Genomic DNA, 12,736 nt, shown 5'->3' with positions numbered 1-12,736 from the left:
CCGCTTCCGTTCCTATAACTATTTCTTTAAGCATTTTATTCTCAATTTTTCAGTAATTGCAGTGTTTCGTCGTTGTGTGGATAGTAAAGATAAAAGTTTTACTTGGCATTTGGAATTTACGAAGAATTTAAATTCACATTAAAGGAATAAACGAAAATAATTTAAAATACAGAGAAGTAATATATTTTTCTAAATATATCCCTCGAAGGAGCGACTAACTTCTGCTCTATTATGCAAATGGACGATACGTATTGAATTACTATAATTTGCAGTATGATGCGTGTATTAAGGGTTTCTATCTTACTTTCCCTTCCCCCAACGCACGCGCAGTTGGAGAAGTAGAGGACAGGACTTTACACATCGGTAAAATACATATATTTCTTCCATACGTGACGAGTTAAATACAATGTATTATTGTATCTGTGATCTATATATTTTACGTTTCTGAAATATTTGATAGTAAGAGGATAGGAATGATCAAACTAACTGCAAAAGTAACCAAACAATAACAATAAGCAATTATTAATAATTATAAAACAGTTTCAGATGTAATGTTTGGAATTTTGAATTTTTAAGAGGTCTAGATTCGTGAAAAAAAGAAAGCAAAATATAATTGATTAATAACAATAAGAAAAAAAGAAGAGAAAATGCGTAGTTCATTCCGAGAGAGTAATATATCCATTTCATTGACAAAAATAGACGTTAAAACTTAAATTCACAGTTTCATAGTATGTTTTAATAATAAGATTTTTACCTTTCTAATGTTATGTTATAGTGAATGCAGTACAAAAAAAATAATGTGTTCCTCCTCAAGAGAGAATATTTATTTACGCGTCAAACAACTGGTGGTACATATGTTGCATCGTTAACTATATTCAATGGAACTCACTGGATTCAGTAAAAAAAAAGTTCAGATCATTATAGTAAGCAGTATAGTAAATGATAAATAGCATGTGAAATATTTTGAATAACGTGAATAGCGGTGATATCATTATTGCGCATAAGATTTTAAAAACGTATGCTAAAAAGCATACAGAACATGTGTGTGTGTGTGTGTGTGTGTGTGTATAATAATATATAATAATATATAAAAAAGATATTCGAGAATAATGTTTTTTATTCGACAATTTCATTTTTTATCATCTCGAATTTTATGTCAAAATATTACAGTAGGATGACAATATTTTAAAATTTCCATATGTTTTATATAAATTAATTTTTTTCATACATTTTAAATTGTATATCTATCTTTTATTTACTCAATGAACAGAGAACAGTAAAATAAGAAAGTGACGCACTTGCGAGCTAGAATAAATACATATTCATTTTACATCCTTGATAAAAATTAAAGTTGTACAATTTACAGATATTTGTATTACCGTTGTGAAACCTTCTAATGATGGACAGTATAAGCCACCAACATCTACATGATAAGCTTTTCTGGCTTTTTGGATAATAAATAATATCTGTTTTTGCGTCCGCAAAGGTGCATTGTACCACTGTACGTTGCATCTTTAATAATTTCAAAGAAATATTATGCATATAATATATTAAATCGTTGCATTATTTACGTTACCTACATCTTTTTGTAGACATCCGCGTCATGATCTATAAATTTCTGTCCAGCGTAATTAGTCGCAAACATATAAATGAAATGACAAACAACAAATATAATAGCTCTTATTAAATCACTCACTGCATTCGTCGACATTACTATTTCGAGAAACTGCCAAAAAAGAGCTTATCAAAAAATCGATTTATTCCTTACGTAGCTGTAACGATTTATTTTAATTTTTTGACGTGAATAACTGTTTTACCAGAAATAAGTTCACGCTTGTTGAGGTCACTCCAAGTAAAATTAAAGCCAAATAGGGTATTGCAAAAGTTGACTTAATAATCTCAGAAAATCTTTAAAAAATCGAAATTGTTTTATACTTGCTCATATGAAGAACTATAAATTCATTTTTGTAATAAAATAATTTATAGAAAGTCAAATACATATTTATTTATAGGTTCTATTAAAAATTTCAATTCTTCTTGTATATAGAAGGACAATTAACGTTAATTAATTTTTTGTTGGATATATAATTATAAATTATATAAAATTACAAAACAAGAAAATAATAAAAATTATCTGAATAAAGTTATATCGTCATTATTATTACTTTATCTATAATAGCACATATAAGAAAGTCTTTTGAAATTCTAAATTAAAAGTAAATTACTTCTACTTTTAATATAACTTAATTATATATATTTTTAAAATAAAATGCAAAAAAACATGCGAATAAACGAAACAATTTTTTTAAAAACATATATTAAATACACGATATTTATAATACTAACTCAATTGCTCTCCTATGACCATTTACAGCAGCCACTATATTATTATGTAAAGTACAATGCTTCTTGACGAATATATTTGATGCACTTTTATCAATTATATGCTCCATGCGATAACTGCGGAAACAAAAAACGTAAAAAATGTTGTCGAGTTGGGCGAATAAAAAGCTATGCCGTATGTACATACCTAGCTATTTTAAACATTCCAAATGCATGTATAGCAAGTGATAAACAAAATGATTCGGTAGATTGAATTGTTATCGCAGCGAAGATTAATCCTATATCTAAATGAAATTGTATTATGTGATAATATTTTTCTTGATCGATAAAATATTCGACTTGAAATAATAACTCGACTCGCCGAGATTTGTTTCGTGGCGCTATGATGTTGAAAAAACTTGGTATGTACTGAATGCAAATAATCATGATCAGAGATACGTAAATCAATACTGGAATCGTTGAAGAATAAAAATTAAACATTAAAAAAATGAAATACGTTATGTTGCTCTTATGATTATTCTATTATGAAATTATGCTTAATTGGCAGAGTATCTTATAGTTAGTATTGAACAATATATCAATAGCATCCTTTAGAGATTAAAAAAGTAAAATAATTTTAATTTTCAAATTACAAGCAATTACAATCAGTCAATGGTATCGTGTAAAATTTACACGGTTTAGACTTACTACGCGTATACACGCACTTCTGTCAGCTGTTATTGATTTTTACAACTCAGCTGATATTGACTTTCATTGCTGACTGTGTTTTGTAGTTTCTTATATATACCTATGTAGGTATTATATGTATACTGTATCAATCAGCTGATTGCAAGCTAATTACTAATAGCAAATGTTAATTGTTACATGTAAATTAATTCATCTTTTTTTTAATGAAAATTTTGAATAATTAAATAATTATTTCAAAATTATTCTAAGAATGATTATTAACTTTGACGTTCAACTGAAATTTATAGATTAAAGTTTAGTTTCACTACATGAAAGTAGTTCAAATATAAACTAGATTTTTGGTATAAAAATTTATTAATAAAAATTTTACATATATTTTATAGACTCACCTATATAAGTAAAAAATGGAAATTAAGATATTACTTTTTTCAAAAATTTTTACATTTAAAAGAAAATAAAATATGTAATTTTAATAAATTAGTGAAAATAAATCAATGTAATTTTTTTCGGTATTTTAATTTAATTGTTTGATTTATTAAAATTATAATTTTTTCATATGTTAAAGTTTCTCTCTTCGAAATGTAACAATTTAGAAAAAAATAATATAATAATAAAAAAAGCATACTACTAAATTTATTTCTTGATCAAAACAGATATTAAAATGTTAAATTTTAATTAAAGTAAAGACAAATTTTATTCTTTGAATAAATATAATTTTTGGTAAAGCAAAAACAATTAATAAATTATTAAAGTTTTTAATAAAAAACTTAAAAAAAGAATTAAATAATTTATGTTTACAGTTAACATATGTTAAATAATCAACTTGTCATCATGAATTGACTAATACATTATACATTAGACATATATACGCATAGACCAAGATGCAATCAGCTACACAGTGAAAATCAATATTACCTCTACATAAGTTCTGAAAATCTATAACAGCTGACAGACCAGTATACATGTACAGTTCTGGACTTGATCGTGCAAATTGCGGCAATATCATTGACCCACTGTAATCGCTTATAATTCGAAAATTATTGTGACTTCGATATTTTCGTATTAGAATTTTCGATTCTAATTAAAATCTTAAGAATGTGCTTTATATATTAAAATATATAAACGTCAATGTTATTAAAGATTGTAAAATTAATGTTATTAATATATTGTAAACATTAAAATATTATACGATAGTAATAAGACACTCTTATAAACAAAAATATTGTCACTATATAAAAAAAATGCAATATTCATTAACTTCAAATTCATTACTGTTATATAACATCAAAATAATTATTTACTTGCTAAAGATATAGTACATAATTTTGCTGTTTTCGCATATCGATGAATTATCTCCAGCTCATTATTATCTGTCAAGGTATTCCAGTCATTTTGAATTTGTTTCATTAATTTCTTTATCTATTATTGATAATAAACGAGAAAATAATATAGTTTTTGATAGCAATTGTCTCACACACATATATGTTATAACTTGAAAAAAATTAAGGAAAAAAAAGAAAATATAAAAATTAAAGAAAATAATATTAAAAAAAAATTATAAAATTTAATCACAGTAAAGCTTCTTTGCATTATAACATTTACAGAATAATAATATTAGTATTAATAATTGTTAATTAATATTATTTCTGTACTTACATCCTTAGTGACGAAATAAAAAGTAACATATTTTACAGTAAATAACATGAATGGTAAGACAGACGATAGAACTCTTAAAATGATATCCACATCGTATTTTGCCATGATCAATTTTATTAACTAAAAATATGCTTACTTATATCATACACATTTAAAAAATGGTTTAATAAAATGGTTAAACAAAAAAATTTTTATGGATTTAAGTTCTCGATATAAATCTTTACGTTGTGTTTCAAAAATAAATTTGATAAGATTCACAGAAATAAATACACAATTTATAAGATGTTGATCTGCAGGGACATGTTCATCACATACCTGAGGAATTATAACTGATATCAAAATAAACGATGATATGATGCCTTGAATTCGCCGTAATATAATATTATGATGCGGCCACAGGCCAATAATTGACAAAAAAGTACGATTAAGCTTATAGTAATGATCACCGCTGAAGTCCATTTCACTAACAATAAGTCCTGGAAATATCTCTGTTTCTTTTAAGTTTATACAGTATTTTGACTATCCTATATACTTTATTACAAATTCAAGATATAATCTATTATATTTCCCAATTTCCACAAATTTCTATAATGCACAAAAATGTTTCACGAAATAAAGAAAAGATAATAAGCGTTATTATAGTCTAAATTCTTTACAATCATTTGAAGAAAGAGCTCAATTTTTTTATAGCAAGCACTAAAGTTCGCTATTATAGATAAAAAGCAAATTATTGAAATAACCTGCAAGCGGTCAACTATTGACACTACTCTCAGGCTATAATATCAGAAATATTCTTTTTATCTGTATTTTGTGTCGGCGCAAGCGTAGTGCACCTACGAAGTTCATCTAGATGGACGAACGTTCATTGTTATGCGAACAATCGGCGGATACGTTTTTTATAATTCGTAATATCTTCGGCGTTTGTGTACCATATATTATATGTTATATAATAATTAGTAGCGAGGAAATGAGTGAAATAAGTAAAAAACATGTAAATCTTGTGAATGTGAAAGAAAAACGCATTAAAAAAAATCTGTATTTAAGAATTGATTAAAAAGAGGTATTTTAAATTAATTATTTCTTGTTACATTGCATCTTTATTAATGTTATTAAATAAACTATCGTTTCGTATCAGAGAAACAATTTTTTTAGAACATTTTTTTTGTACATTAAAAAACGCATTATAATATTTGGTTTAACTATAATATTATGTTGCCGAATCTTGTGAAAACGATAAGAAACCCAAAAAATAATCAAGCCATAACGCATGAATTATTAAAATATTATTAATAAATTATATGTCTCTAAATAATAAATTATAAATTTGTAAGCCACATTTTACAATAACGAATTTTTCTATAAATATATGTGTCTTAAAAAATATTTTAATTATAATAATTTATTACTCATCACAAAAAGAAAGAGGGAAAAGAATAGGCAAAATAATTTAATAGTATACACAACAAAAAACAAAATTTTTTAAATAAAGAAAGTATAGAGGCAATAGGAGCAAGGATCTTTATTTAGAAAATTTTTTAAATATAAATTTAAAAAATTAAAAAAAAATTAAAAATTTTTTAAAATTAAAAATGTGTGTGTGTGTAATTTTATTAAATTTCTATACCTTTAAAATAATAATAAAATAGAAGTATCTTTTATACATATATATATCAGATATTATAATTATGTAGATGTAGAGTAAATAACCATAAAATAAGAAATTGTCATACTGAAACCCTAAAACGGAGAATCTCTTATAGTAACTAATCGATTAATCTAAATTGATTGTGAACTTGGCACCCGACTTGCAGCAATCTTTTTTTTTTAATTATTTTTCAAAAGATTTTTGTATATAGTTGAACGTAGTAACATTGATTTTGTTTGTAGTAACGCAGAAAAAAAAATATAACAAATTAAAAAAATGTCATCCCCCGACTTTGAAATTAATCAATTTTAACGATTGTTTCTTAAAGAGAATCGTTTGTAGTGGATTGTAGTAAAATTATTTCCGTTTGTAGTTAAACCGTTGGCGAGATATAATTATTTAAATAATTTCATAAAAAATAAATTTTTCAAATTTTCAAGATATCACAAATCCGCTTGCGGGGCTCGATTCAGAATCGTTTGTAGTTGTTTGTAGTGCCTTTACTTTTATTTGTAGTTAAACCGTTGGCGAGATATAATTATTTAAATAATTTCATAAAAAATAAATTTTTTTAATTTTCAAAATATCGCAAATCCGCTTGCGGGGGTCGATTCAGAATCGTTTGTAGTGGATTGTAGTAAAATTATTTCCGTTTGTAGTTGCTCCGTTCGCGAGATATAATTATTTAAATAATTTCATAAAAAATAAATTTTTCTAATTTTCAAGATATTGCAAATCCGCTTGCGGGTCTCGATTCGAAGTTTTAACCTGCAGCACACTCTCTCTACATTTTTATAATCCCTCTTTTTGCAGTAAAATATAATACCACTTTAAACAATTATTAATATTTTCGAAATAATCTTGAAACACTGTAATTGACGAATAAAAAAAAGAACTTGCGATATCTTTAAAATTAAAAAAAATTATTTTTTTCTAAATGTTTAAATAATTATTTCTCGGCAACGGTGCAACTACAAACGAAAGCAAAAGCACTACAAACAACTACAATCGATTCTAAATTAGATCCCGCAAGCGGATTTGCGATATCTTCAAAATTAAGAAAATTAATTTTTTAAGCAATTGTTTAAATAATTATATCTCGCCAACGGTTTAACTACAAATAAAAGTAAAGGCACTACAAACAACTACAAACGATTCTCTTTAAGAAACAATCGTTAAAATTGATTAATTTCAAAGTCGGGGGATGACATTTTTTTAATTTGTTATATTTTTTTTTCTGCGTTACTACAAACAAAATCAATGTTACTACATTCAACTACATACAAAAATCTTTCGAAAAATAATTAAAAAAAAAGATTGCTGCAAGTCAGGCGCCAAGTTCACAAAGCCAAATTGATTTATTCTGTTAATTTAGATTTCTTACTGTGGCTAAACCTTCGAAACAGGGACTAAACATACCACCGGCATCAACCTTATAGCATTTTGTAGTCTTTTGTATCAAAAAGAATATTAATTTTTGTGTTTCTAACGGAGCATTATACCACTTTGTATTGCATCTATACAATTGTAAGAAAATTCTAATTATATAATTGCAATAATTGTAATAATAATAATAATAATTAATAATATTATTATTATTATTATGAATCATACAAGTGAAAAAAATAATCCAATCTATTGTGGAAAAATGTAATAATATAATGATTGCACTACGTAAACTTACATGGTTCGATAAAAATGCGTATCACAATCTATAAATTTCTGACCAGCATAATTAGCCATAGTTAAACATATAATATATAATATTACCAATATGATAGATTTAAATATATCCCATAACTTTCCTGTCGTTACTGTCGTTATTATCTGAGCGAACTGCAAATAATGCGTTAATTTTTTGAAAAAAAAAAATTACTGTTTTGTAATATTACACATTTTTTTGAAAAATTAATAAATAATATATACTAAATAAAATTTTATGCTTTAAATGCTGCGTTTTACTTACGTAATATAAATTGATGCTTGTCGAACATACTAATATTATGAAAAGAATTAAGTACATTTGTCCAAAACTTGCTTTCAATAATTCAGAATATCTTATAGAACAAAACACGCACATTTTTCATTATCATTTTCTCAACGTCAATAACAATATTATTTATAAAATTATAATAATTAATTTTTAATTAAAGTGTATTTAATTTTAAATACAATATATGCAGATTAAATGTAGACTAATTGATGTGTAGTTGTGATTTATATATATGTACATAAGTGATGGAAACAATTTTAAATTTTCGTTTATATTTGTATATAAAGCGATTTATTTAAATAAATGTACTAACTCAATTGCTCTTCTATGAAAGTCCACTGCAGCAATTATTCTTTGACGAGATATAATATATTGTTTATCTATACACATCTGCGGATAAATTTCGCTTAACATACGTTTCATACGATAACTGAAAAAATTCGAATATCACAAATTAAAAAATATTCTAATAAATATCACATCATGAATTTAATTGCACAAAATTTATATAATTATTGATAATACTTTATAGAGCTATATTATTTTATTAATTCAGATGGCACATTATGCGTATAAATGTCTTAATAATAGAAATAAAAATAATAAATAATATACTGATAAATAAAGCTAATCTAAGCTAATAAAGCTAGTAAATCGGATGTTCTATAAACGAATATAAATCATAATTATTATCTAGTAAAAAAGAGATATTGTTAATATAATATTGTTAATATAAATGTAACTATTAAATCTTTAATATAAATGTGAATAAATTGACGAAACAAAAGTATCTTTAATAAAAAAAAAAAAAATTGCTTACATACCTAGCGATTTCAAATAGTCCGAAGGCATGTAATGCGTTAGCAAATGAGAATGATTCGGTAGCTATTCCACTGGTTGCTATAATGAGCAATCCAATTCCTGCATGTATTGTTAAAATAAAAAAATACTTTTGTTGATTGATAAAATATACTGCTGGAAATATGAGTTCACGTGGACGAGATTCATTCAAAGGTATTATAATATCCAGTAAGATTGGAATATATTGCGTAAAAATAAGGAAGAATACTGTACTATATATAAACACTGAAATATTATAAAAATATCATAAATTCAATTAAATAACTACTTTTTTACAAACAAATGCTATAATTAAATTATGACAAATGGTACAGACATGAAATAAAATTAACACAAATTTTTAATAAAATTAAATAAAATCTAGATTTTCAATTCTACGGGTAGTCTTTTAGAAATAAGACAATTATTAGTGTTTAGAACACTATTGAATAGTTTATTAAGATACTTTTCAAGTTTAATTGTTTATTGTTTATTTATGAATTTTTTTATCAAAATTAATTTGAAGTGGACTTTAATGACATAAGGAATTATTATTTGTAGCAAAATTTTAATTTTTAAATATTTTAACAAATCAGAAATTAAAAATTGAATTTAAACAAAAATAAGATTTTATTATCTCTTTATTTGCATTTTGAATATCTAATTATTGAAAAGTTCTTTCATCTTTGAACAATTATAATTTAAAAATTACTAATTACTTCATTAACACACACATATATGCATATATGCGCGCACATATTCAAGAAAATTTTGATCAGATTAAAAATCCATATATAAAATGTGATCAAAATTGATTTGAAAATCGCAGATATCCTCTACATTTTAGGTAAAATCTGCACAATATACATTATATATTGCAAAAAATAAAAATATTAAAATTTACGTAATTAAAAATTTACATAATGTATCATCAGTAATTAGTAATATTTTTATTTAAAAGTTTTTGTTCCAAATATGTCCAAGTTATAAAGAATTGTCTGATTAATTTTTTACCTTTCAAGTATTATCTTTCGAGTATTATAATTCATATAAAATAATAATAATTTAGTAATAATTATAATTTTAATTTGGAAAATTAAGTACATATTTAGCATTTACTTGCTAAAATTATCGTAAATAATCTTCCGTTGATCGCTTGTTTTTGTATTATCTCGATCTCTCGATCATCTGCCAAAGCACTCCAGTTGCTTCGAAGTCGTTCCTGGAATTCTTTTATCTATTCTAGTAAATACGATAAATATTATACATGACAATTTATTATATATTAAATCGTTTATATGGACTTACATTTCCTATCATAGCATAAACTGTGACGTACTTTATAGAGAATCCCATAAAAACACTAACGAAAGGTAATATTTGTACAAGAAGGTCTAAGCTGTATTTCGAAATGAATAATTTTATAAACTGAAAAAATTACAAAGGCGTAGTATAATATCCGAACAATATTTAACAGTAAAGCATATAGCAGGAACATAAAAGGATTATCTAAAATACAGAAAGGTAAAAAAAAACTTACAAGTGCATATCAGTACTATTACAGTGGAGTATTATGTGAAAATATTCGTGTCGTAGAATTATATGCATTGCAAATATAAATTAGCGTAAAACAAATACCTGAGTACCATTAAATAGTATCAATATCAATAACGCCAGTATGAAACGAAGTTGTCTCACTTTGAAATCATCATATGGCCAAAGACCGATCGCCGATAAAAGAACGCGATTCAATACATAATATTGTTCCAACTCCATTGGACGATGTTTCGAATATCACTGACTATGCAGGTAATCTACAGAAACTTTTTTTCCTTCATATGGATTCGTAATTGTCTTTTTCTTTCGTTCACCTCTTCTTTTTATCTGCTTTTCGAATTTTTAAAATATGTTTACATTTATGTAAATAAATGGGAGATAAGATAATAAGGCGCTACAATTCCTTTTTCCGAAGAGAACCTATATGACTGTCTATAAATATCTATTTACATATTAAAGGTAATGATGATAAGTGATAAAAATTATTATAATTTTCAGTTATGTCTTGCATATTAATATTTTCTATGTTTCTTTGACGCGCAAGCGCATTGAGGAATGAAACAAAGTGTTACTCTGGAGAAGTTTATGTAAAGAATCGGCGCAACTTGGTACGTCCATTGAAGTATTTTTTGCGTGTGTAAAGTTCAAATTAAAAATGTTTTTAGTGTGTCACCTGAATTTTTATATCTCAGCATTCAATGAAAATCAAAGATATGAAGATATTCAATTTCTGAAAGATGAATATTCTTAATCAGATTGAGATTAGATATATTAGCAGACTGTGATATGCAGAGCGAAGAAGAAGCCTTTTGCATTAGATGTTTGTGATAAGTTCTGGGATGCGCTGCAATTATGATTTGAGGTAATTCATGTTTTTTGAAATTTAAATTACTAATAAATAGCCTGAACGTATAATAAATAAATATTATTTAATTTAAGAAGATTTATATAATTGTTTTGGCTCCTATTCAGCGCTTGGCTCTATTTGCCCGATTTTAACAATTACATAGATTTTTAAAATATATTTTAAAAGATAAATTTAGATTAAATTTTATTCGTAATTATTTATTCTTAATTACTTTCTTCATTAATAATAATAATCAAGCTTGTGTGAACTTAAAGCAATATAGCGAGAAGCGCAATAACTATAATATTTTAATTATATCATTGTAAAGATTTCACTAGTATAACAGTTAAACTTCAAAATAATACACATATAAACGTGCACTAAATATTTATATTGATATGATATCGATTTAGTTTAGATCGAGTGAAATATTTTCCATAAAAAAATTATTGATTTGTTTAGACAACGCTATTGGCAGCTGATGATCATTGGAGGCATACGAAAAATATTAATATGTACAAGTACAGTTTTATTTTCGTAATTACCACTGTAAGTACTAAACAGATGATAATAGCGTAATATAAGATATCGATATGACGAAAAATCGCAACGAGATATATAAATGTTACTATTAAAAAAAAAAAAAAAACATTAATACGTTACGATGATCAATTTGCATCATAATGTTTACCCTCGTAACGATCTTGTTTATTCTTATAATAAATATATATATTTTGTAAAATAATTAACAAAATTATATCATGTGTTCATAATAAAAAGAGTAAAATGTATATAAATACGCACAATTTACTCTAAAGAAAACATTAGTGCGTCTTAAAAAAATATAGTGCAATTATTTTGTGTACTTATACATTCACAGGAAGTATAAAAAAGATGAGGATATATGTATTTCACAATAATACGATTATATCAAGAATTGTTAGCGACATGGTTCTTAGCATAATTTCCATATCGTTTTTTCAATGTTAATATCTTTGCAATGTATAAGCAGCAAGTTTCGTAATAAAATAATGATAATATAACATTTATATGTGAAATATAAGAACAAGGGAACAATTGCGCATTTAAATACAGAAATCACATAAAATTGAAAATTTTTCGTGAAAATAAGAGAAATCTAATTATAAATGTGAAAGCTTTTAAAAAG

At 25.0% G+C, this 12,736-nt stretch overlaps 2 protein-coding genes and 1 long non-coding RNA gene across 7 annotated transcripts; 1 reads left to right on the top strand and 2 right to left on the bottom strand.

Moving 5' to 3' along the window:
* Nucleotides 1-34: 34 nt before the first annotated feature.
* LOC140663741 (uncharacterized) lies at nt 35-1,428 on the top strand. 3 transcript variants are annotated; one of them, XR_012046326.1, is made up of 3 exons: nt 35-176; nt 273-923; nt 1,367-1,428. It is a non-coding gene; the product is annotated as an uncharacterized lncRNA (long non-coding RNA). The 3 variants fall into 3 exon arrangements; XR_012046324.1 differs by lacking the exon at nt 1,367-1,428 and having other exon boundaries at nt 273-363; nt 541-1,183; XR_012046325.1 differs by lacking the exon at nt 1,367-1,428 and having other exon boundaries at nt 273-669; nt 776-1,183.
* LOC140663726 (uncharacterized) lies at nt 1,165-5,738 on the bottom strand. 2 transcript variants are annotated; one of them, XM_072888149.1, is made up of 9 exons: nt 5,002-5,738; nt 4,687-4,806; nt 4,332-4,449; nt 2,531-2,792; nt 2,347-2,460; nt 1,818-1,908; nt 1,581-1,726; nt 1,380-1,512; nt 1,165-1,305 (listed from the first exon to the last, which is right to left on the bottom strand). In XM_072888149.1, exons 1-9 carry the CDS (start codon nt 5,143-5,145, stop codon nt 1,252-1,254), a joined length of 1,182 nt encoding a protein of 393 aa, XP_072744250.1. In that variant the 5' UTR covers nt 5,146-5,738; the 3' UTR covers nt 1,165-1,251. The 2 variants fall into 2 exon arrangements, with proteins under 2 accessions (XP_072744250.1, XP_072744249.1); XM_072888148.1 differs by having other exon boundaries at nt 1,185-1,512; nt 5,002-5,735.
* Nucleotides 5,739-6,264: 526 nt separating this feature from the next.
* Nucleotides 6,265-11,374, bottom strand: LOC140663728 (uncharacterized). 2 transcript variants are annotated; one of them, XM_072888153.1, is made up of 9 exons: nt 10,803-11,374; nt 10,473-10,592; nt 10,284-10,401; nt 9,149-9,410; nt 8,638-8,754; nt 8,298-8,388; nt 8,016-8,167; nt 7,716-7,848; nt 6,265-6,423 (listed from the first exon to the last, which is right to left on the bottom strand). In XM_072888153.1, the coding sequence occupies exons 1-9, from the start codon at nt 10,938-10,940 to the stop codon at nt 6,370-6,372; spliced, it is 1,185 nt and encodes a 394-aa protein (XP_072744254.1). In that variant the 5' UTR covers nt 10,941-11,374; the 3' UTR covers nt 6,265-6,369. The 2 variants fall into 2 exon arrangements, 1 of the variants encoding a protein (XP_072744254.1); XR_012046321.1 differs by lacking the exons at nt 6,265-6,423; nt 7,716-7,848; nt 8,016-8,167; ... (1 more) ...; nt 8,638-8,754; nt 9,149-9,410 and having other exon boundaries at nt 10,105-10,406; nt 10,473-10,929.
* Nucleotides 11,375-12,736: the final 1,362 nt, after the last annotated feature.

Source organism: Anoplolepis gracilipes, chromosome 3 (assembly GCF_047496725.1).
Source record: "Anoplolepis gracilipes chromosome 3, ASM4749672v1, whole genome shotgun sequence".
Taxonomy (NCBI): Eukaryota; Metazoa; Arthropoda; class Insecta; order Hymenoptera; family Formicidae; genus Anoplolepis; species Anoplolepis gracilipes.
The sequence above is the reverse complement of the archived record's forward strand: the minus strand, read 5'-3'. Positions and strand labels throughout refer to the sequence as shown.